General features: G+C 40.5%; 1 protein-coding gene across 1 annotated transcript in view; it reads left to right on the top strand.

Annotated features, from left to right (window-relative positions):
• The first annotated feature begins 4,372 nt into the window (after window positions 1-4,372).
• LOC128733821 (bromodomain-containing protein 4) overlaps window positions 4,373-26,848 on the top strand; it is a 75,142-nt gene continuing 52,666 nt past the window's right edge. The window contains exon 1 of the mRNA XM_053827631.1: window positions 4,373-4,854. Coding sequence (XP_053683606.1) covers window positions 4,762-4,854 — 93 coding nt within the window. The 5' untranslated portion in view covers window positions 4,373-4,761. The remainder of the gene's footprint in view (window positions 4,855-26,848) is intronic.

The raw sequence follows: 26,848 nt of genomic DNA on the forward strand, positions 1-26,848 counted from the left end.
TATTTTTTTTTTCTTCTGGTATCAATGAGCATTATTTAAACTTTTTTCGGTCAGAGTTTTCACTGTGTAGTAGGAAGTGCTACATGAGCTAAAACGAAACAAATGGTTAAAATAACTTATATTAAGGTGAAATTAGCAGTCATCGATTCTGCCAATTTCAAAAGCAGTTTTTTTGTTTGAATCAAAAATTCTGTTAATGAAAATATATTCGCTGTGTTCAGATTGGCAAGAAGAAAGCAGTATTTACATTTTTACGAACAGAACTCCGCGTTTGGGCCCAAAAACGGGCAGCCATTTCATATTTCATACCCACATCTGGCTGCAGCTTCTTTTGTACGAAAACTAACTTTTTCTTCATGTCTCCCTCAGATTTGACCTCCTTAGGATGCTTCCGTAGTGCCTGCTTTATAATAGCCCAGTATTTTCCGATGGCTCTTAGTTCCAGTGCGTTGTGAACCCGTTGGCTTTGTATCACTCCTCAAGGACATCCTTTTAATAGTGGTACGAAGTTACATCCGGCCAGAAGATCGTAGAGCCCTTGTGTTGCTTCAACGGAAGAAGAAGCAGACGTTTCTGTAGACACTACTTGAGGTAGATCTATCCGTTTACAGTCCCGGTAGTCACGAACGGCGCACTCCGCTTGCCAAATGAGCAGATCGCTTGCCAAATCATGTATTTTTTGGCAAACTTTGAAAGTTTCTGCTTCCTTACTTCCTTCGGAACATCAAACTTGTGCTGTGCGGTGATTAACAATAGGTTCTTCCTGTATTTTCCAGGTGCTTGCGCAAAATCAATTCGCGATGTTGCTTTTTGGGTAATGCCATTTTTTCCATTTTTCGAAAAACTGACAGCGATTAAAACACAGTGTAAACGATACACTCTAAACTACTTCTATCCAAATTCTTAAGAGAAAATACCCTATGGGTAATTTTCTACAGTTTTTTTTTGTCGTAATGCAATTTGATGTGGGACACCCTTTACCCTGCAAGTTCCACCCCGGAGCGAAGAAGTTGGACCTTGTGAGGCACTTCGTGTTCGCTCGATGATGGACTTATAAAATCCTCTTCCTTCTGGAAAGACTCAAAAACGTCAAACGGAACTCTGGCTCCGGCCGCCAGACGCTGCTGTGCGACCGGCGTAAAGTGCAACAAAAGCCGCGCCTTGGGTCAGGAGGTCGGCAGCCAACCAAACGGTGAAGAAATATCTGACCGATATAGACATTTTTATGCGGAAGTGTCAGTCGAGACGGGATATGTCTGAGCAGCAGGCAATCATCCACAATGAGCGTCTGAAGGTGCTGGTGAAAAACATTCCGACGAAACGCAACGTTGCGGTCATCTGTCGCTCTTAAAAACTTAAAAAACTGGGAATCAGGTTCATTTCTTAATTTTCGGTTTAGGATTGATCAGATGTAATCGACTTTAAACGCTTTCAAAAATTATTTGATTATTTATCGCAAGTGACTACATTTTTTAATCTTTTTGAAAACAAATAAAATCAGTGCTGGTAAAAATCTTTGGAGGCTAGAAACGTATCTCGTGCCCTAGTGATGGCGTTTTGCAGCCGCTATCTTTCAAGCATTTCTAAACGTAAATAGCAACATGTGGTCGAGTGTTGTCATGATGGAAAATTACTGACCCGTGCATAGTTATGGGGACTCCGTAGCCGCAAGATTACCGAGTCTGCTTTGATTATTTTCAGGCTCCTCATTACGCTTCCTTCATGCTGAGTTCTGTATAACCCCTCTTGACAGTGCAAACGTCACTCCTCACTCTTGTAGTTTAATGTACTGGTCAGAGGAACGCAATGAGTCCTCGCCGGGGACGGCTATAATATGGAATAGTACTGGCAGTGAGGAACGATGGGTAAAGTAGAGCAAGCTTTGAAGGAAGGGTAAACTCAATACACACATAGACCCATAAAATTTAATAGGCATATCGCTAAACAGTGATTAAAGAGTGTTTCACATCAAATTGTACCACGGAAGAAAACCTGTAGAAAATTACCCCATCAACCAATCCTTTTCAAACTTCCACACAATAAAATATCACCCATTAGTAAGCTTTTGGCATATTTACTTTATTCAACTTCAAAACCATAACCGTAAGCTCGCACCTTACGTTTAACTCCACTCATAAGGTTTTGTATAACATCTGGCTGCAGGTTCTACTGTACGGAAACTCACCTTTTCTTCATGCCTTCCTCAGATTTGACCACCTTGGGACGCTTCCGTAGTGCCTGCTTCATAATAGCCCCGTATTTTTCGATGGGCCTTAGATCCGGTGCGTTGGGGGGGTTCATGTCCTTGATTGCAAAAGTAACCCCGTTGGCTTCGTACTATTCCAGGACCCCCTTTGAGTAGTGGCACGAAGCTAGATCCGGCCAGAAGATTGCAAGGCCCTAGTGTTGCTTCAACAGAGGAAGTAGGCCCTTCTACAGACACTCCTTGAGGTACATCTGCCCGTTTACAGTCCCGGTAGTCACGAACGGTGCACTAAGTTTGCCACATGAGCAGATCGCTTACCAAATCATGTATTTCTTGCCAAACTTTGGAAGTTTCTGCTTCTATACTTCCTCCGGAACATCAAACTTGCGCTGGGCGATGAAGAACAGTAGCCCCGGAAGCTGCAGCAAGTCCGCCTTAACGTATGTCTTATCATTCATGATGAGACAATGAGGCTTCGTCAGCATCTTGATGTACAGCTTTCGGGCCCGTGATTTTCCCACCGTATTTTGCCATTCGTCACGATTTGGAGCTCTCTACACTACGTTCGTATGTACTCCTTCCCGGTCCTTGGCTCTCTGAACGAAAGACTTGACCACATCCCTGACTGGGATTCTCCTCAAACGCTTCCACGACACGCTTGTGATCCTGACCACTAATAGAACATCTATTCTGACCGCATGTCTCCTTCCAGTTCGCGTACCTTTTCGGGTGACACCATCTTTTCCAATTTTCGAAAAACTGACAGCGATAAAAATACAGTGTAAATAATATACTCTAAACTACTTTCACCCAAATTTTCAAGAGAAAATACACAATGGGTAATTTTCTCCAGCGTTTCTTCCGTGGTGCAATTTGATGTGGGATACCCTTCATAGAAAAAAATTCATTGCAGGTTATACAGCAAATAGATCAACGATCTATGTGATGAGTCCATATAGGAAAAAATAGCATAGTTTATTCCAAACACACCCTCCTGATGCACGAAAAAATCTGATTCCAACGGTTTTAGCTGGCTCAGGTTCAAAATAGTCGACGTCGATGTTCTTGTCTGGCCGAACTTCTCCTTCAATTTGTTGACTTTATCAGTGTCTGTTTAGAATTCATTTCGAAACACATGATATTATGATCATCTAGTAAAAATATAAATTGCATCATTGCATTGCATTATCCGAAAACGCTTTTTGGTCTAGTGATTTGCGTCTTAAGTCCAAAGTAGTCTATTTTTATTTCGCTTTACTGGCAATGGCTTTACTGGTGAGTTAAACCGAAAGAGTAAATATGGAAACTAATTCACAATTTGATGAAAAACAACATAGTAAAATGGTATTGCTATAACATTTATTCAAATGCCATTTTAATCGGCTTGATTCAGTGAACAAGACAGAAAACATATCACTCAAAAACATAAGACAAAACTTACTTAGAGAGCCCACGGTATAGCCCGTATCAATGAGTTCACTTTTTTCTGGCTGGTTATTTCAAGGTTTTCTTCGTCTAAATTAGTCACAAATAATGTAAACAACGTACTCCATCTTTTCAGATGCAAATGTTAATCAAAAATCGATTTCTACCCGCAAGAATGATGACAACGATTCTGAAGTGAAAATAGCGTCCTCATGGAACCGTTTTCGAATCGAACCGTGTCGTGTAAACAAATCGTGAGCTTCGAGTCCAAAAGCCGTGCGATACAGAATTCGCCCAACCTACAGCACCACCCTGCTGCCTGCCACCATCATTACGCACCATCGGGCGAGTGTGTTGTCTCCACTTTTCCATGTATATGCAAACATCACGATCACGATCAAAACTATAAGCCCGTCCGTGGTGGCTTGGCTGCGCTGGGTGCTGGCGCTGCCGTGGTCGCGGAGGTGTTGTGCCTGCTTTAGGAGAGACCGAGGTGCTGCTGCGTGTTTGCTCGTCTGCTCCAGACCTGGCATTGCATAAAACCACTATACTTACTGCAAGCTGCATCGGACTGTTGCGCTGCGCTGCCGTCTCGGTGGTTGGTGAGTGAGTGCTGTATTAGTCGTTCGTATGCTGATGTGAGTGCTTGCTTGATCGCGATCGACGCTGTTCGCGCGCGGAGTAGAAAAAAGAAGGAAAGGAAAACACGCCGCTCGCTTATTATATTGTTCAAGAGTTATTTCAAAATAATTCAAACGTTTCGCGACTGTTCACCAGTACGGACGTCCCAGCAGCTGCTAACCTCTGCTTGATCCCGCGAAGTTAGTGAAAAGGTTCTATAAGCTTCAGGAGGCCCCACTTCGGTATCGTGTTTCATCTATCCTCGAGTGTCGAAAGTGCAACGAAAGTAGTAGGAAGGAAACTACTCTTGTCTTGCTTGTCTAGTGGCAAGCTCCTGTTTCGACCGAATATCCGGTTTGTCGTTTTACCATATTTTCTCGCTGTGCGCGTTACTTTAGCTTTCCGTGTCGACCGACAAAAGTGCTAGCCCGGAAATCGGATAGTGCCACACAGTTAGTGAACGTTTTGTGAACGAACGTCGAAGCATTGCAAAAACGCATTTAGCCAACATGATGGAGAAGGAACCCGATTCCATGGCGGTCACCATGAAGCAGGATTACGCTGCCAGTGAGGTCTACAGTACCACTAGCGAGGCGCCACCTGTAAGTGATCATCACGAATTTTTTAATTTTGTTTCTTGCTGCTCTCTAATTCCCGGATTCGAATTAGTTTAAGTAGAAAGTGAAAAGTTTAGAGAAAAATTTTGCTTCCTTTCCAAGTTGCAACGGAAAACGGAGTCGCCGTGTGATTAACTCTCGGCAAGATGGGCTACGTCTATTGTTTGCTTTTCGTAAAAATAATGGAAATGATTCTCCTCTCTTTTCGTCGGTGCAGCAGCAGCAGCAGCAGGCAGGCGGATGCAAATCGTTTGCTGTCAGCCGCGATGTTCTTCGAAGCGATGAATTTTAATTGTTTTGTTTTCCGATGGAATTAAGGTCGGCACTACCTAGTAGGTACCTACAGTGACAGCCAACGCTTTTGCCGGTGCTTGATCATACTGCTGGTGATGATGATGATGATGATGATGATGACGATGCTGGCTGCGATGTAGACTGCCTTGAAAACTATCCCCCCGGGGGTACCCTTTACCTATCAGTTCAAGTTTCCGATGGTTGTGCAGAACTGGGTTTGGCTTAGTTTGTTGATTTATTAAAGGTTTGGTGACTCAAACGAAGACTGGAAATTATTGACTCTAAAGCGAAATTTACGACGTTCTTTAGCACGAAAAATATTATTTTATTACATGTTTCAACACAGTTCTCGGAAAGGTAAAGTACAGAAAACTTTACCTGACTTTCATGAGTATGAGTAAAGCGAACTAAACGCGTTCGTATTCTGTGTCTCGGTAGCGTCACATGACCGTATTTGTCGAAACTTCACCTGCGGCTGCCTGGTTATAAAGCTAACTTGTTTACCTTCGATTGCTTTTCCCTTTTGCATGGCAAAATCTACTACGCGGGAGCTGGAAGCATAATTGCCAATAATTCGGATAATTGCTTTTCGATTACCTATACGATTTCGATTCATTCCCGGTACCAAGCCGAAGGGAGTTCTTTTCAAATTTGTTGTGCATTTTACTACTTCAGATCAATTAAATTCAGTAGAGAATAACACTTACAATTGAAAATAAAAATAATAAAAACCAAGATAAGCTTGGTACAAACGAAACAGTAGGTCTAAGGAAATAAAATCAAATCGGATTCGAAACCTAGCTTCTGATTGCAATTATTCAACCAAGTAATTGCGTTCGTCTCCTACTTCCAATCACTTAACCAAATTAGTCGATTGTTACAACATTGGATCAAAATAATCAATAAGTCAAAATCAATAATTTCAGTCATAGGTCATAGTGAATGATTTTAAAGTGTAATCTTTTGTGCTTCAAATTCTACTGAGCATGTATCCCGGAAAAATAATCCTAGGGCTTGAAATCCCGCGATGAAGCAGGCTATTATTGTGGTGGTATGAAATGGGGTAAATTCTAACGACACCACTCTTGTGTTCCTTTAGACTAATGAGAAAGAGCTGAGACCTGTTGAAAGCTATAGTTTCCATCTGAGACTGATTTCGTAGCATGAATTAGCAAATGGTTCTTCAAAACACGTTGTGTGTATTAATTGAACTTGAGGTAAAACTCCGCCTCGTGACAACCTAGCAAAAGTATAAAATTCCGTAAAATTACACCCAAAAACATCACACTCGATGCATTTCAAAACGGTTAGGCAGCCAACTTATCTTCGCAAATAACGTATGCATTAATAAAGAGCGTTTTTGGACTACAAAAGATAATTCAAAAGAATAAATCCCTGTAAAATGCATCCACACCCTGCCGGGTGACCTTACAGCAGTTGACCTTAGCCATGGTTTTTTGGTTTGACAGTCAGATGTTTCTCCGTTTTGACCTCAACATATTTTATATATATCTTCCGTTTGTGGTTCGCCCAAAAGTTTTCTATCGGTTACTGGGTGGCTGGGTAGAAAGGTTTCGACCAAAAGACCACATCCTCCCTCACATAATATTTCTTGATGGAGGCGGAAATTTTCTGCAGGCACTTCGTACGGCTAACCTCCCGTTCATCGCAAGCTCCGAAGGCCTGGTTGCCGTCCAGCGTCAAGTTGGTCTCGTCGTTCATTATGACCACGACATCGTGCTCCGTCGGAAAGATATTTTTACCAGCAACTTCAGTCGCTCGTCCTGCTGGTCAGACAAGGCTTGCCTCGATTGACGCTTCCGCATAAAAATGTCCATTTGGGGCAAGTACTTCTTCACGGTTTGACTAGTTGCACCGACTTCAAAGCCGCTGAACGATAAGGCAACCTTGCTCTCGGTCTTTCACTTCAGTTTCTACTGGTTTCCGTTCGAATCGCCTATATCCGGCGGCCACGGAGTGCCTCACAAAGTCCAACTTCTCCGCTCCGGGATGAAGCTGGCAGTTTGAACAAAGAATCGAGCGTAGTTGCTCACTACTCATTGCCTGGGGGGAAATGTTTAGTTTGAATCTGGTTATATTTGGGTTCCATTATACCTTGCTTCAATCCGCGGCTTCCCCGGCTTAGTAACAGGAACGAACGATGAACCTAGTAAGTATTTACAAGCGGCTTTTTTTAACACATGTCATTGAGTTTTGGAATTGTTAACGCAGTTTTTAACGGTTATTTTTTACAATTAACGTAGGAGACGGTGAAGAAAGTAATGAAACAAACATTTTGATAGAGTTCCATACAGAATAGGAATAAAGTGTGAAGGGGAAAGACCGGAAAATTAGGTAAAGGAGGCTTAAAAATTTGTGTACCACTACCTTTTATCCAAGCTCCGCTGATCGAACCACGCTATAATTGGAGCCAATGATAACCCGATTCGAATGCACTCGTTCTCCCAGGCCCTGTGGATCGTCGGTACTGATGAACCTTTGAACCACAGCGAACTGTTATACTCAAAATAGAAGTTATGTTTGTGACAATATCTTCATTGGGTTCTGATAGACAGTACGAATTATTAATATCATAATTTTGAGCATAAAAACTGCTTTTGAAGTCTTAGAAATCAATGACACGTGTTTAACCTTGAGAAAGATGAAATAAAGTCACTCAAAAGTCGAATTTAAAAGTAAAGCGTCATTTTACCTGCTAACTCCAGACTGTAAAGCCGAAAACCATCCCTAAAGGTAACGTTTTGCAGTCGACGTTCAAGCGATAATATTTAGATATTCTAAGGGATTAGGGTCAAATAATAAATAATGGTAAACTAATGCCCCAAGTCTGTCAGCTTGCGGAAAGAAACAAATTTTAGTCTAACCCTTTTTCCCTCTTTAAAACTGACAACTTGCTTGCAAACTAACCAAGTTCCACTACTAAATGAAAGAAAATATTTTACACGATCAAATTCCACTATTGATTTTATTCCCGACAACCATGTATTTCGTCACTGATAGAGACTTCATTAGTGTCTGTGTTCGAACACTGATAAAGCCTGCAAGTCGTAGGCGAAATACGTCGCGAATAATATTATTGGTGAAGTTTAATCGTAAAATAAGTTTTCTTTCATTTAGTTTTTGTATTCCACTAAAATGCTCACAAAAAACATTAGTGAGTGCCACTGAATGTGATACACTACTTGTGAATGTGATATACTACTTTGAAATGTGATAACTACTGCCATCGCTATGCTTAAATGATAAATTGAAAATTACAATTCAAGTTCAAATTCGATCTATTTTGAGCCGCGCTAACCTTTCCTCTCATAATAAGCATTCATCGGCTTGCATTACTGACAGCCAACACACGAAGATACATGACTCTTCCTTTTCAGTTTTTGGTTTTCACATCATTCGCATTTCTATCCCATTGACCTCCACAAGAAACCGAATGTTATCGACGTTAGAGTTCATTTTTCGTATTTTTTGCTCGATTCAGACGAGTTAATAAAAGGTAATCGAACTCAAAACCATAAGCCATAAGTTTAGGCTTGTTAACAATTTGGACGAACGAATTATGTCGATTAAAATCTTGAGTGACACAGATCTTCGGTACAAATACATTATGGACGTCAATCTCAGTAATTTTGTAACGATCCAACCAATGCAAAAAAAATGCAACACGTTGGATTATAAACGTCTTTAAGACTTGACCCCAATTCATCGACAGACTTCGCAGCTACGTATTAGAGTACAGGACAATTACGGGGCAAGTGCAACGATCCTCTATGCCGAGATTCGAACATACAAAGACTGGCTTGTTAGACCGGCAACGTACCTCGAACGAGGCGGTATAACTCTTCCGACCAATGCAAATGAATGAAACAAAATGAAATATCTAAGTATCTCAGTGCTCCTTGGGATAAGCTCGACGCACTAATACATCGCTCCTGTGACAATATGTTTTTCAAACTTTTACATCGGAACAAACTTTTTTAACAGTCCCTTTTGGTGCAAAGGCAACTCAATATCGGCGAATCACGGGGTCTAGGACAAAAGTTGGGTCCGAATTCGGATACAATTAGCCCACATTATACAGCTTAGTTCAACTAACGTATCTCTTAGTATAGTAAAACGAAACGTACTATGACCCTACTAAATGTTGATTCAATTACCCTCTCGTTATATAAAATTTTCCGCTTTTTCTCCACTTCATGTTTTGTCTTGTCCTGGGGATACCATAACCTCCCTATTTTTCTTTACTTTCTTCTATCATTTCCTTTGAAGACTATCGTTATTAAAAATGAAGGAAAAGTCTGACTTCATCAACAGGTCAAAACCCAAATATGCCGTTAATCTAAATTTATTTTTTGTTTAGTCGGCAGATATTTAGAGAAGAATTTCATAACAGACCAACCAGACAGAACAACAATAAAACTGAGATTCACCGTCATATAGTTTCACATCGAAGAAAAATGTTTAGCATACATTAAACAGGAACATTTTTGCTGCGTTTTCAGTATAAAAATTAAAACCAAATATTTAAAAAAAAGTCATTGTAAACGTAAAATTTGTGAAACATGTTGAGGCACCAGTTTTCGACCACTAAGACCCTGTTTTCGCCACCCCCAGAAGAATCGTTTACGCTTTGTTTTAGCCTTAAACTTCATTTATATTTATGTTTTTATCGAAAAGTAGAATCAATTTTCAGTTGAATAGTTAAAAGATAAGGGATTTCCGTTGAGAAACAACCGCATCATTGGATTCCGCGACGTGCTCAGAGCGGTCCACGGAAATTGCAAAAAATGGATCACCTTCGAGGAGCAACAAAATCCTCTCAATCAGAGGACAACAGCTGAAAATAATACCAGTTAGAGGCAGAAGACTTGGAGTCGTATTTTCTTGGTTCAATCCATAACAATGTTAAAATTAATGAATATGAGTTTTGCTAAATATTATATCCTAAATTACAATAAAACAACTGTAAACCGTTAGGGTGGCGAAAACTGGTGCCATTACCCGGCTCAATCCGTACTTATGCTAAACAGTGTGCCAGTAGACTGCTTCTCTTCCCCACCGCCATCAACCTCTGAGTTTTTAAAGGCAGCAACATGGAACCGTTTCTGATTATGTTCTTTTTCAGTAATATTGTTGTTCTGCCTGCTGGTTCTTCAGACACTTAAGCGACTGATTTTTTAAATCAATGCACATTTCGTCCTATGAGCTTTAACAATTCCCGTTTTTTATCATTCGAAATACTTACTTTTGGCAATTTTAAGCTGTGTGTACGAGTAAAAGTTCAAAAAGCCAACTTAACCGAAGAAAAACCGAGCAAAACACAGCTGCAGCTACGATAAATGACACTTGAGTGAACTCACCCCCCCCCCCCCCCCCCCTAACAAAAAACACAGGCACATTGGATAAGGTCAGTATCACAATCAAGGTTCACGATTCGCAATTGTGGGTCATTTTAACTTTATCTGTTGATTTTCTTTTGAATATTATCAAATTACTAATGTTGCTAAAGAATAATAATTTTATTACTCAATTAGTAGGTATAATATTGAAACATTAAGCGGCAGTTAAAGTTAAGAGGGCCCATAATTGCGTGTGGCCCCTGATTGTGAACTGACTCTGTACTGATTTCACAATATGCCCGTTCAGAAACAACCGAGATATTTCCCCATGAAATCAGTTCCGAAGATGTTCCCAATAACGTTTACCTCGTTGCTGGGTCGTAAAGTTTATTATTATCTAATAATAATTATAATGAGAGTAGATTTCAACGATGCAGTGATTAAATCGATCTAGGCGGCATAACGGGGGGCTTTAATGAAAGAATAACTTTCTTATGTTATGTGCAATATCATCTACTGCTGAGAACCTCATTAAAGGGGCTTTATAGTTTCAAGTGATCCAATTATAGAATGAGCTTTGTTTGTGCGACTGGCGTAATATCGTTGGTTGGCCACACATAAAAAGTGGTCGGCCTGGCGGGATAGATAAACAAAACTAAATGGTAATAAAGATTAATTTAAATAGATCTAATTTAAAAAAATTACTATAATTTTCATTCAGTCTGTAATGTTCTTTGCGTACTTTTCCTGGTTAAAGTAGCGCTCAGTGTGAACTTTGTTAGCTAATATGAATGACTTTAGGCAATCAAGTAATAAAATAAGCTCTGGTTCACGTAATGCAATAAGGAATCGGAAGTTCCACAGACAAAAACAATTATAAAATGAGGTAATAGCCTTAGCCACATCAGTAAACGCTCACTGAGCCTAATAAGCTAACTAATAAGTTAGCAGCATTCATTGCAGCACCGCAAATACAACTTTTTAATACAAAGCAACTTTTCCGGGAAGAGTAAATGTTTGATGTGACAAGCGACAGCTAAGTGGTGTAATTAGTTAAACAACACGATCAACTAGAGGTTGAGAGCTGTGAGTTCGACTCTCACCTTCGCTTAGTCGATATTTTCAGTGTAAAATCAAGATTATTTTTTATTTGTCACATTAAACATTTATTCTTCCCGGGAAATAAAGTGATCTATAGTCAATAAAAGGAAGAAAAAGATACAGCAAAATTGTAGATAATAACTAGTTCTACAAGTGTCCCAAACATAACTTTGTCAAGTTTGGCTCGGCTGAAACGGTACTGTCTAATGAATCTAATAAAAATTGATTTCAATTCGAAGCCTTTTCTTCTTTTCACAACTTGTTAATACGGATTTTCCCAAAAGTGCAGACACTAATTTATTCATTCTACAACTTAGTTGGTGTATCCGACATAAGCCCATAAAACATATCATACTTTCTCCAAAGCAAAATATCTTCGCTAAACAACCGCAACGTAATCAACCTCCCAAAAAAAAATGGGGAGTCACATAATTAGGATGATGCCATCATCATCGTCGTCAGTCGGGGCAGGTTTTTACAATCAAGCCGTCTTTCTTATTGCCGAATTTGGCAGTTTGCCGCACAGATTGGATCACAAAGAGCAAAAAAAAACGATTCACACCGAAGCAATTAACCTTTCTCTAATTTGCCTACAATGACAGGAAGATTTGCTGCGTACGTACACAGAGACCCAAAATAAAAACGAAATAACCCACTCCGCCGCCACCACCGTGGCACCGTCCGTCCGGGACGGGACGGGAGGTCAAAGTGTCGTAAGACGTTTCTTCGAAAGTTGCGCGTTTTATGATGCTGCTGAATTAAGCAGTGATGTGGGAATCTTCACGCGTGTGCTGTTGATACCTGTACAGTGTACACTCTCCTCTTCTTACGCTTTTGCTCAATACCTTTTTCACGACACGAGTAGCGCACGATACTCGGTTACCTAATTAATCAAGCACGACACGCTAAATCGAAATCCAATACAGCACAACGCTCAAGCGATTGTTTTGTTTCTTTAACTCCGGCAACCCACTTTCCGCGAGATCTACACGATTTGCACATTGCCGGCGTGCATTCGCATTCCCCCCCAGCCGAGCAAACAAACCTCCGATGATACTCTGCGCTTTGCTTTCGCGACTACAATCCTCCTCCTGGTAGGTATTCGAAGCCACTCCATCGCTGAGAGAAGTTCGAACCAACGAAAGTGACACTCTGCCTCTGCTGCTGTTGTTGTTCCACAAAAAGGCATGCGTTGGCGAGGGGATTTTTTGGGGAAAGTTGTCCAAACTGGATAATTTGAGCATCCGCTTATTTAACATGCAAACATTAATAATATTGTGCAGGACGGCTTTTTATAACCCCCCTATAAAGCGTTTTCAGGCCTTAAAATTGACAGTTTTTTTTGTTCGAAGCTCCGAAACGACCGGGTTCAAAAATAATAGCGCCATTTACAATCAGTTTCTATCCGCTTCGCGGTTCGCGGTATCAACCAGCCTAAATCAAAATCACCAGTCGGTCGTCGGTCGTGATTGTTTACGCATTTACCCACCGACGCGACGCGTTCAAACGCTAATTGTACTAAGCGTAGCTATTCCAACCATTTTCGCAGAATCTCACGTAACGTGGGGTACGCCCCGTAAGCAGCACCCGGATTCCGGGCTATACAGCATTGTTTTTATTTAACCATGTTACACACTAACTACAGTCAGCGGTGGTGTGTCCACAGAAAGCGAAGTTTTGCGTGTCGTTTCGGTTATGGAAAACTATCATCACCTCCGCCCCAGAGGGCGACTTACGAGGTGAAAACTTATTTGTTAAAAGTTTTCCTTGAACCGCCCTCCGCTGTATCTCAGCACCGTTACAATGGCCATTGTTTTGTTTATGCACTAATCTGGAAGGTTAGTGCATAGCAGCACCGAAAGCTGTGCAAGCTTGCGAAATCCGCGCGCGCGTGCAGTTCACCTAGCAGATTGCGTGACATTTTTGCCACAAAGTCCTTCCGAGAGAAAGAAAATAAAAAATATTGACTGATAATTGGGGGACACTCCGTAGGGGGTACCTATGACATAGTTCAAGTTGGTGTTTGCTATTTTTTTTTTGCTACAACCGTCACCAGCAGCGACTGTTACGACCGGCCGTGAGGGTTCGCTACTTGAGAGCTGTTGAAATCTTTCGTAAATACAAACAGTTGCGTCGTCGGTCGATGTGGCACCCCACTATCGACCGCAAGCGGTGTCATTTGGTCGGAGACCATTCACGACTGTGAAGGGGCTTCTGAAGGGGACACATTTAATCTGCCGGAGATACTTCAATATGCGATGCCGTTATGTGTGTGTGTATGTGTGAGTTTGAGTAATAAGCCAACTTAAGTGCAAATTTGCTAAATGTACATCGGTGAAGTAATCGCAAAAAATCATTTAAGGTTATTGTGCGAGGTAACTTGATGAGGTACAAGTAACTGACTTATTAGGGTATATTTTATTTTCCTTTTGGCATGAAAATGATAAATAAGTTACAGACTGATGACTTTGGAAGAACTAGCCTAATGCTTTGGAAGAACTACTGATCCAATCTAAGCGAAAACGTTGTTTGAAAGCCGTCGCAATTATTCAAACTCTTTTTCACCGTTACGTAGGATAAAAGACTATTTTTTATAGAAACGTAAAAATATAATTTTAAATAAAACCCAGATGATTGGTGTTAGCGCCAAGCATTTGATTTTAGGAATAAAAATAGAAACATAATTTTTTACTCTAATATTTGAATATGATTGCCTGCCTCGGAGGAAGTGAGAAGTCAAGTGTTTGACCATTTTGACGTCTTCCAAGAAGCTAATCATCTACGGTTTATGAGCGTAGATCAGAGATGAACATAACCTTCATAGAATAGTTCAACTGTGTTAAACCGGGTGATTTTAGAAGCAAATTCACTGGTTCATTACACGAAACTATTCGTTTGCCGAGCACTGCTTCTTTCAATAAATCAATTGCGGCAAGTAAAGGCTGGCGCGTTGCACCGTCTTGTTGAAACCACAGCGCCTCCCCACTAAAGGCGCACAATTGTGGTAACAAAAGTTGAAAACCATGGTCCTGTAGTGGTTACCATTAACTGTTACGTACTGACTGACATTTTTGTTGAAGAAAACCGAATCAATAATTCCAACTACCCATAAAACGCTCCGAACAGCGACTTGTTCAGCACGGCACGAGTATTCTCTTCACTCCCAACGCGGCAATTTTGCTTATTAAGCTTACAGGACAGTCTAAAACTTCGAACACTTCAGATCAAATGCTCGTTAGTATCGCTAATATGATAAAATATTATGCTTATTGTATACCACCGGATAGAGGACATTTTAACGAACACGGTGGTATATAATAACCATACCATTTTATTAAAAGATGTGGCTTTTCGGTCTCGGGTTTCTTACGAAAACTTTATTTTACGTTTTCGGCTGACGTTTCGAAACGTCAGTTTTCGTAAGAAACCCGAGACCGAAAAGCCACATCTTTTAATACAAATACAACGGTCTATTATAATTATCATACCATTTTATCATATTAGCCATACTAACGAATATTTTATTCTGAGTGTTCGAAGTTTGAGACTTTTTTAAGTTTGAATCAGAACGGTACATAATAAGAGAATTTAACGTGTTTTAACTTTAGCTGTGATCACCACGAGTAAATTCTTAAACTGTCCCAAATTTTATTACTCTGTTTCCCTTCGGATTACCTTTCGCTATCAATTACCACATTTGACGGGCCCGCCGAAAAGGTAGCGTTCGCCTGAGCCTTGAGCAGCAACGGTCCGAGACGGTGTACCCAGCAGCAGCAACATCCTCCCCCTCCGTAACACTGGCCGCTGATCATAGTTTGATCCTGATCCATAATGTCCAAGACAGCAAGCTTAGCAACACACCTCCGCAATAAAGTTTTCACAAGAACTTGACGAATTCTGCTGTCGACTGGAGACAAGTTTTCGATTAACGCTCACTGATCCACGATCAGCAATAAATCGCCAACTATCACCATCCACATCTCGCCAAACCAATTGGTTCTTCTCGTTAGCGTCGGCAGCTTTTCTCCAATCAACCTCTTCCAGAGACAATTTGTTTGATCATGTCAGTAGTTTTCCTCACAGGAGTGCAGTTAACGGCAGGCTCCACGGCAGTGATGCCAGATTAACTGTTTTATCCGTAGTTCTACGGATTTAGGAATTTTCTACGGAACTATCCTCATCCGATTAGAGCTCATCAGACAGATTAGACACCCTCGAATTACGCCGAGAAACAGCGCGCGCCATGGTAGTTTCCGATATCCTGACTTCCAACATCGATTGCCCCAACATTCTTTGCCAGATCAATCTGAATGCACCATTAAGAGTGTTGCGAAGGATTCCTCTGCTTAACCTGCCTTTTTGTCGCACCAACTACAGTGCTAATGGCGCCATCACTGGCCTGCAACGTGCATTCAATCGAGTTTCAACAGCGTTTGACTTTCATCTGTCTAAGCAAGTGTTACGTTCTAAATTTGTCTCAATGTTTCGATGTTTGCTTTATTAGGTATTAAGAGCCATTAGGGCATTGTTGCCTGTTGGTAAAGTTATAATAAATAATAAATATGGATCAAGTGCTCATATATACGGATTTTAGTAAATTTTACGGACAAGGTAGAAAGTTTCATTTAGTTACGAAAAATACACAAGTTCGATATATGCAGTGAATAATATCCCGAAAAGCAAAACTTTATTGTTTCTGCGAGGAAAAAACCTGGTTCTATATCTATTATTATTCCATAGGCTCATTTTACGTGATAATTAAAAATTATTAAACATTTATGCCTTCAGAAAGCGACGAAAAAATCAGAGAGGTTGTGTACAAGACACGACCGTATATATAGGTGACGCAGGACTACGTAAGTCTCTTTGTAGTGATAGTGGCATGTATTCATGCTTGTAATCATTCGATTCTTCATGTATGCATGCTATATGCAACATATATACATGCTACATGCGTTGTATGTAACATTTATCAAAGTAGTAACATTGCATACGTTCAATTCTCAAAAGATTGTGCATTTGAAAACAATTTAACAAAATCAAGAACACAAACTATTGCTTTCCTGCTACCTTACTGAAATTAAAGATTGTTTTTATTATCGATGGTTTCCCACGTCGAAGGGATTTTACCAATTCAATCCTATTTTATCAACAGCACATCTTTTCACTACACTTCTAATGAAACGGCAAGCATGCGTATTCATACAGAGTCGTATAGGTGAACAAAAGCTTCATTCGACAAGTAGTTGGCGCCGCGGTAAAAATGATATTTTTATTTCAAGCTGTCAAAACACATAGAAAACTAAAATCATCAGAAGCGAATTTGAATTTTTTTTTAAAAATACGCACCTTGGAATCAATCAAATGTTATGGTTGGGTTAGAAAATAACATATATACTTGCTATAATTTTTATTTGCCTGCATTCTATTTAAAACTATTAAAATTTTATTACATAATAAATACTAAACATTAAGGACATTGATTCAGCATGCCTTGGATGAAATATTGTTATAATTTTGCTTAAAACCATTAAAATTACCTTATACAATTAAGTAGAACACTTTCATGAATACATCTGGATCTAAATTTTTCGGTCCCGCACCTATAAACATAACCGCACACACCTAAACTAAATCCGGATCTCAATTTACTTGTCCTAAGTACACATTTCATTTGCAACCACCAGTACGCTAGCTAGTAAATAAGATTTCTAACCCGCTGCAGAAAATTTAATGTTCGCAATATTCATTTTACTGACATGTAAATAAAAAATGTTTTGATTTGTATATCCGTCCAGCGAAAAATTGTAACTGATCATCATTTTCCTAGTTCGGACAGCCAAATGTAGGAGTCGCATGGGCTTCATTAGTTTTGCGTTTATTCGCTTATTATAACCGAACAGTACAGCTGTAGCACATTTTTCCAACACGGATATCAAGTTCGCCGAGGTTTAATCGTCTCGCAGTAAAGAATTTGCGATCTGTTGGGGCAACGAACTTGTCATTTTTTCTGGCACACTTCCCTAACACAGACATCAAATTGGACTAGGTTTAATCGCGTTCGTAAGAAATCTGTTGGCACGAGGGGGCTTTGTTACTCTCTCTGGCGTACTTCCCAAGCAAGGACATCAAAATGGTCTAGGTTTAACCGCCATGTTAAGAAATCTTGTTGAAGTGAGGAAATTTTGTCACTTGTTTTGGCTTACTTCCCAAGCACAGATATCAAATTGGTATAGGTTTAGATCATCGTAAAGAATCTTCCAACCAATCACGAAGCGAGAATTCTGGTAGAACATAGGTTCATTATTTTCAATTTTTCAATAGTTCAACATCAAGAATCCATACTTTTCTTCATTTGGGTCAATTCTTAGAAGATTTTTCGATCGATTGGTGTAAGAATATTGAAAATCGATCGGAAAACCGCTGAGCTATAAGCGCTCAAAACCTTTCATTTTTCGTGACGCTCGCATTTTTCGATTTTTTGGAATGACACCCTATCTCAAAACTTGCCGTAAGACGTAGTCCTACGTCAAAACTGACTAAAATACGTCGAAAAGACGGCGACAAGACAGTGGTGAAAAGATGACGGCACAGTGATAAAAAGATGAACGAACAACGGCAAAGTGGCGGTTAAAAAGCGTTAAACGACGGCATGACGAACTGATAACGATAAGATAGTAAAACGAACGACGAAAAGACAGCAAATAAACAATAAAAAAACGACGAACAGGGAGGGAATAGACAGCGGAAAGACGAAGGAAATATGACGAAGAAGTGAAAACATGTATGCAAAAAAGATTTCAAGCACCATGAAATTTCAACCTTGATCAGAAGCGCCGAACTCACATATGAATTTCTCTCGCTATTATACGCGATGTCTCTGTTGCTATGCGATGTGAACCAAATTCAGCTGTGAGAATTTTGCTTAATTCTTCCACAGCTAGCATTTCATACAACGAACCAGAGAGCGAAAGAGAATTAACCACCAGAGAAAACATCAGCTGCGAAAAAAGCTACTACACATTCATGAAGTAAGATGGCAAACATATTGGCGGAATTTACATTTTTCCTTCACGGGAATCGACATTTTCTTAACTAGAAAGTAAAAAGCCTAATAATAATTAGATAAACATGTGGTTTAAATGTGTGTTTTAGTTTAACTTTACGATTTATTTAGAGATTCATTCTCTCACGCTCACTCACAGTTACGTATCGCACGAGAGAATGCATATCCTGTTCAACTGTTCAACAACGAATTTATATGTATATGTGTATAACTCCGGGTAGCAATTGAAGCAAAGCAGAATGTGATCAAGCGAGAAGAAATATGTGTAAGTTTTGTGCTTCTTGCTATGAAAACAGAAAAACTCACGCGTGAGTTTTTTCTGCCTAGGATCAAATTGGCATGATTCACAGTTTATTTTGATTTTTGATGAGTTTTGAGATTTTGAGTTTTTAACATCACTGCCATGAATAAAAATAGAAAAGGCAATGAAGAGACAATAAAAACACTGCAAAACAGCGAGCAAGCAATGTCAAAAAAGACGTCATCAAACAAAAAAGACTACAAAAAGGCAAAAAGTTAAAAAGAGATAAAAAGACGATTTACAGATCCGGAAATCCAGATGTAAAAATAACGAAAAACGATAAACAAAAGTTTAAAAACTGTAAAAAATGAGGCGTCAATCCCAGTGTAGCGGTAAGTTAGCATTCATGCCGAGTAAAATAAAAAAGACAAGAAGCCGTTAGCATTTAATTTTTCTAAAGAACCAAACGACAAAAAATGAAAGATGAAATACGGAAAACAAAGACAAAAGACGAATGACGAAAGTCGGGCCTGGTCCTTGTGCTAGAAGGTGCAAAATTTGAAATGTATCATAAACTAATTTGATTCATAAAAGTATAAATTTTCTTCAAATATAGTCAAGAACAATACTTTTACGATAAAAGATGATCCCACGGTTTGGCGGAATGGAGAGGGGTTGACCCGCGTAAAAAGGAACTGTAGTATATCAGTAAATAGTACGCATCGAAATTGATTTACACTTTACAGCAAAACTAACACACACTTAATACTAACAAACTTTCGAATGGAGCTCAAATTATCAAATTATATTTCTAACGCAATTAGAGTTCCGATTCGCACTCTTCCACCTTCAGAGAACGAACGTAAGTCACGGTTATATTCGTATGCGCCTTGCATGGTTTATTTCACTGAACGCACCGTACGTTCCCATGCACCTCCAAAATGCGGCGATGGAACTGTAATGAAGAACCACTTGGTTGTAGTACCAGTGAGTGATGCAGCAACGTTTTGCTGAATCTCTTTCATTAGCATCCGCTCAGCACCGCGAAAATTAGTCCCGTTTTCCGTGTAAATTTCTTTCCGGAGTACCCCGGTGACACAAAAAACAGTGAATGGCTTCTATTCATGCATTCGTTAAAAGACTGCATACACTGTATGCGCTTGATACTACTGCGGGCCTTCTTTTCTAGCAATTAATTGTCTAAAGAAATCCAAAAAAGGGCATGCTCCTTAGGGCAATGACCCTAAATTGCTGCCTTGTGGGACCCTGAACGGTTGTGGAATTTGACGCACAGACGACGAACAGTCAGGTATGAGTCGAACCAGTAGATAAGGTTTGATGACACACCCAGATGGTCAAGCTTGCCTAGCAGGATAAGATGGTTGACTTTATAGCAAGGTTGCATTTAGATCCGTATAAATCGCATCCATTTAAAATTCCTGATCCGTGTGTGTAAGACACGGCGATGAGAACTAGACGAGATTGGTGATGATAGATCTATCAGAGAAAAATTCATGCTATGCTAATTAGATACGTAGCATTTATCACCTTTTGTTCTTACTTGGAACATGATCGATTTCTTCCAGCATTCTGAAAAAACGGTTCGTGATCAAAACAGACTCAAAATAGATCTTAAACGCGCACTTTAGTAATGTATTCCGTCAGGTCCAAGCATATTGGAGGATTTCATTTTCGTGATGTTTGCTAGTCATATCTGCACCATCAAACACACAGTTTCTCATTGATATCCTACCAATGAGTGGGAACATCTCTGAGCATGTCTTCAGTCTATTTTTGGTCAGGCGTTATCGAGTTAACTGACAAATCATTTAGCAAACAGACTGCAAATTTCTTGCGAGGAGCTCGAACTATCGTCACCTAAAAATCATGATAGATGGCAGACCACATTCTGTTTGCTTCTCGTCGTCATTCAGCCAAATTTCAGTTAAGATAGTGACGTTATAATCTTTGTCCAATACCGCAACAAAAACGTCGTCAATGTTTGTTCGTGATCCTCTAACATTCTGGTAATAAATGTTGAAGGACACCGCGCGTGTCCAGGGGAACACGGTGGTCGTACTCGAGCTTGGTGCAGTGCGACCAACTGGGATACTGGAAAGGTGATTGTGAACTCCCAGTGTGGTAGATGGTCGATTGAGAGTAACTTCAGCGCATGATAGAGAGTCACACAGAGACAAACTATCAACATAATTACCTTACTTGCCTACGCAAGTATTATGAAAGACGTATGAAACTATGAAAGACATATTTAACTATGATATGATCTTATGAAAGACCTGCAGGTATTATGAAAGTCCTTTTCATCAACAACCGAGGACTATGTTGAGCACTGGCTGCGCTTGGGAGGACTGGGTTGAAGGGATCGGAGACTTCAATAAAGCAATGGCAATAGAAATAGAGCCCTTCTTATTTTGACTTAGGCTATGTCACGAATTACGCATGAGTCGTCAGAAATAAAAAGTTAAAAAAAAAACAATTTCTAAGGTGATTGCTACAGAGAAGAATAGTTGACCGGATTCTTTACAAGAACTTCAAACAACTACTTACAATTGTGTACATCATCTAAATTTTTTAAGAAGATATTGAAGGTTCAAATCAGCCACCAGTAGTACAATCTCCTCGAAACAAAGCCTATTCTAGATGATATTACAATCGTTATAAGTGACGATTCCTTTCGTGATTTCTTGACGAAAAGTTTTGGACCCGAAGTTGTTTCTTAGTACTTAGAAAGCCTACTCCTACGTTAGGATGGGGCGAAAATGGATTGGTTATACAACCTGTTGTATAATTCGAATACATTTTCGATCATTTGTAATCATAATAAAACATTTTAGATACGTCTAAAACAAACCAGTGAAATCAATCAATGTATTAATCCTCAGTATGAGTAGTACGACTGTGAAACATTAAAATAAAAACCAAATGACTTGTTTAGAAAGAAAACCAGCTGCAAGAGTGATCAGTTTTATAACGGGTAATATACTGGCACAGGTTATTACAAACCTTCACAGAACGCACCCCTTCGAACTCATTAAATATGCTCACGGCTTAGTGCTAGTGATGGCAACATACTAAATTACGACAAGATCTGTCAACGAACGGTCCTCGGCTGAGGTAAAAATAGCATTAAAAAGCTTTTTTATTTTAGAAGAAAACAAAAAACTGAATTCCATCGCTCATCCACCGAAGCAATCATGTCCAACATAACGAACGAATCGGGGCTGACTTTTTTTCTAAATAGGCGCCTCTCGAAAAAGAATAGCGACACGGTGCATTGAACATTGAACATCGTCTGCTGGTGCTACCTATAGCTAGGTACGGTTGCAAATGGCCGGCTAAATTCTCCCTCGAGTGCACACAAGTTGAATGCAATCTTACAATGACCCCCGCTTCCCTCGTCCCCAGGAACGCTCGGCCCTCCGGCTGCCCTTGGATGGTGACGGCGCCATCCGTGAATCGCCAAACAAACACGGTAACATCGAACGAAGAGCTGAGGCTTCGAGCTTCTAGCTCTATAGCACTGCACTGTGACTGCAAGTTGATGACCCAGATTTCGTCCAAGAGAGCTAATGAACCTATCCGTCAAGTTTCGCAGCATCGGGCTCCGGTAGGTTGGCACTCGAATAGAACGTTTTTGAAATTCAATGGTTCCACATCGATGGTGCCAGGTATACATGCGCTCTGTACCGTTTTTTTCTTACTTCAATCGTCGTCGTTGTCGTGAGGATCGTGGTGGAATCTACAAAGTCATCAGGACGACACCGCAACTCGGCGGCTGTTCTTCACTGTGGGAAGATCTGCAACTGGCACGATTCTTGACTAATGAGATTCCGTTAATCGAAGATCACCGGGGGAACGGGGCACGTTTTGTCGTTGCGGTAAAACGGACGACGCACTACTTTTCGCAGCTTTCGATTGCAGATGCCGTCTACAGACGTCGGTCGGTTCTAACTCTCCTACCAGTATGTGTTTGTAGAAACGGAATTGACAAGTACAATTGATGGCCAACAAGAATTACATATTACTGTTGTTGGCGCAACGTCACGTGGAATGGTGCCGAACGCGGTGCGGTGGTTTGTTACTTACCAATCAGCAACCAAAACCAAATACGGCTGTGCAATTTCAAACGCGAATGGTAATGTTTCCCCGACGATGATGATGATGCGTTGGTGTAGAGCCGGCAATGAAACATCAGAAATGCCAAGTATGGATCGATTTGGTTTAATTGGATGATCAAATGTTTCGACGTTGTTCGGCGGCATATTCTCGTTTGCATGGGTCTAATTACGCAGCGTTGCTCAATATTTGCATTCGTTTACGATTGCATTATTGTTCACGTTGATGAGCTCACAAATAAGGACAGTCTGCCTCCAGTCAACGATTTCCTTGCTGCAAAAAAAGATAAAATATGTTTCAAAACAGCTGTTTTTTTTTGTTTAAAAACTTCTGGTAACATTTTTCGAACGAACATTAATGTTCTAATCGAATTCTTTCCATTTTGTTGACGCCTAGACCCACGTATGTGGTTCCACTGTTCGTTCGATATCAAAGAGACAGGTGAGCTTCTGTCTGGAATTCCGCAGAACACAAGCTGGGTATTCCCATTAGTGTGGCTGGTGGCACGTTCCGCTTGGCACCGTATCTAATGGCTTTCCAGTCACATAGGACGAACGTGACCGAAAATAAGCAGGAGATAAAATGTCACGGTCACCGGGAGCGCCATTTTTATTCCACTAACGAATCGTTATGTAAACGAACGATCACATTGTTTTGGCAGCCTTAAGTCGAACAATCACGACGGTTTCAGATTTCACCCACTATATTTGTGCTACAAAAATGTCATTAATATTTAAATTATTTTCTCGTGGTACCCCCAAAAGGGTAAAAGAAAGTAAGTTTCGCAATTATAGTTGAGCTCCAGCGTAAACCATTGCGGAAACAGTGAACGAACAATATTAATCTACAAAGAAACAATTTTGTCATCGTCAGCCTCTGTGCCAGAAGACACAGATCAGATGTAAAAGTAAAAGTCTTTTCTTTTCCGCGCGGTGAAACTCCCACGCTCTTAGCCGGGCGCATTTGTCGCTGCACTGCACCCGGATTGGCCCCGAATGGGACCCTCAATGTGACCGGTTTGCTGTTTTCAGCGAGTAGCGTGATCCAATGCAATGTCTGCTGTATGTGTGAACCGTATATTTTGGAATGCTTAACGATTTCGAATTTAAAGCTTGCTGCACCAACGACGACGACGGCGACGACGCTACGTCGGTCGGCCGAGAGGTGTTTTGCGGATAAAATCGAGAGCGAAAGTACCTACAATTTATGTCCCAGGAACCGGTGAAATGCCGGTACCGTCCTGCCACCCCCAATTGTCTTAATGGCGCCGTATAAGCCATGAACCGGAATCAACCATCAGATCAGGGGTATCAGCCAGCAGCAATACGAGATTGCACAAATTGCAATTTTGTGTTGTTACTTTCAAAAAATGGAAGACACGCGCAGATTTTGGTGAACTTGCTTTTAGCCAAAAATATGATTACACATTTTATCGTTTATATTCAAGTTGATTTGCAAAAGGTAATTTTTACAATAACTGCTAATTGTAAGATGAACTAAAAACCTCCATCGAAGAAAAATTTCAGTAAGAAACATCTCGATTTGTCGAAATTATCTACTTAATGAATAACAAACTCTTTTGAAAACTGCATGGAAACGGATATACCTGGCAAAAACACGGACATTTCTGGTTTTTCCTTGCCTTGTCAATATAATTTATGTTAATATATTTACTTCGCACCTATAAATACGCCTTACTGGATTACCCCTTGCGCACACGCGAATGCACTATGGGCCAGAAATTAAAATTTCGGGACAAATATATTTGCGGTTAAACGGCATGTCTCAGTTCAATGTGGTCTTCGGCAACTTTTTGAATGAAAAAATGATGCATCTTTTGAAGGGGTCGTCCAATATTTAGGTGTTACTTTAACAACAATTTAAGTAATAACTTTTTGAGTAATTTTTTTTCACCTTTATGGTTTCAAAATATTAAACATAAACCAATTTTAAGTATTTTTTCTGAAGATATTAAACTTCTACCTTTTACCCATTTTCAGTAATAGACCTTTGTTTATAAACGACCCCTCAAATCACATTTCTACTTGCAACATGTTTATTTCAACAGACAGCTCAAAGTGATGTTCTAGACAACATTTTGCTTTTATGTTTTAGGAATATTTTTGCTGAAGAATGTTTTGCTTTTTCTGCATTAATTAATAAGATATAACAAAGCAAAGCTCCGTAAGCAAAGTGACTGTCTCAAGTCCGTAGAGGACTACCGATTTGATTAGCGTTTTGTACATCGTCAGCTTTACGCTGATGCGGATGCTCCCAGATCGAAGCATCTTGTGGAGAGAAAAGTAGGCTCGATTTCCAGCTTGAATACGTCGTTTGATCTCCTCACTCGTATTATTGTCCGCGGTGACCAGAGATCACAAACATACGAACTCATCAACCACTTCCAGTTCATCGCCATCAATAGTCACTGTCCGTGGGAGGCAAACGTTGCTTTCTCTGGAGTCTCTTCCTACCATATATTTGATTTTCGACGCATTGATTTGTAACTCTATCCTCCCAGCCTCCGTTTTTAGTTTGCCGTAGATTGCCTCCACCGTTTCAAGGTTTCTAGTAATGATGTCGAGGTCGTCTGCGAAGGCTAGGAGTTGGCTACTCTTGCTGAAGATCGTCCCTCTCGTTTCGATGCCCGCTCGCTGGATCACACCTTCAATAGCGATAGCCTCTGCGCGAAAGGACTCGAGAGTGTCCCCAAAACGCGCACGTAGCACATCACTCGCTCCAGATTAGCTTTGATCAGCAGCGTCAGTCTGTGCGGAAAACCGTACTCGTGCATTATTTGCCATAGCTGTTCTCGTTCAACTGTATCGTATGCTGCACTGAAATCCACGAAAATATGATGCGAGGGCTCGTTATACTCTCCACCTTTCTGAAGGAGTTGTCAAAGAGTAAAAATTTGATTCGTAGTAGCACGGGCCCCATAAAGCACGCCTAATACTGCTCTGCGAATTCTCTTGCTATTGGAGATAGACGACGCAACAAAATCTGGGAGAGCACCTTGCAGGCGGCGTAGACCAACGTCATGCCACGGTAATTACAGCAATCTAGCCGGTCGCTCTCTTTGTAAATGGAACAGACTGCTGCTATATCGCCGTTGAGGTGCTTATCGAAATACTGCCTCCACCTGTCAACCACCTTGCGCTCGTTTGTGATTAGATCCCCTCCCTCGTCCCTACACACGTCAGGTTTAGGTGTGTAACCTTTACGAGTTTGGTTCACTTTCTCGTAAAACTTGCGCGTGTCATTAGCCCGGAATAGTTGTTCCAGCTCCCCACGATCTCTGTCCTCTTTCTGGCACTTTTTCTTCCTCAGAATCGTGGTCAACTCATTCCGCGCTCGACGATACTTAGCCAAATTCTCTCTCGTGGATTAGACAGTTTTTCCAAGCACTTTTTTTCCTCTCTATCGCTTGTTGGCATTTCCCGTCAAACCATCTTTGCCACCTGAACATATTCGCTCTTGTCTGCTCTCTCATTCCGTGGCTGCAACCGTCAGGGCACAAAAATTGATTTACATTAGCCGTTTGCAGCGTCATGAGCAAGCAATAAGCCAGAACTTCTCAGTTGGCCTCGAGGTACGACATTGGTCTAACATGCCTCGACTAGGAGAGGCTGATAAAGTCAAAGAATCATTGCTCTAGCCCTACAATCGTCCTACATTCTTACAACTGGCTGCAAAGTCAGTCGTACAAAAACAGAAGCTCAGGTTTCCAAATCGGAATGCATCACCTACAATTTGCTTTGCCTCGTAGCAAACAAAAAA

Source organism: Sabethes cyaneus, chromosome 2 (assembly GCF_943734655.1).
Source record: "Sabethes cyaneus chromosome 2, idSabCyanKW18_F2, whole genome shotgun sequence".
Lineage (NCBI taxonomy): Eukaryota > Metazoa > Arthropoda > Insecta > Diptera > Culicidae > Sabethes > Sabethes cyaneus.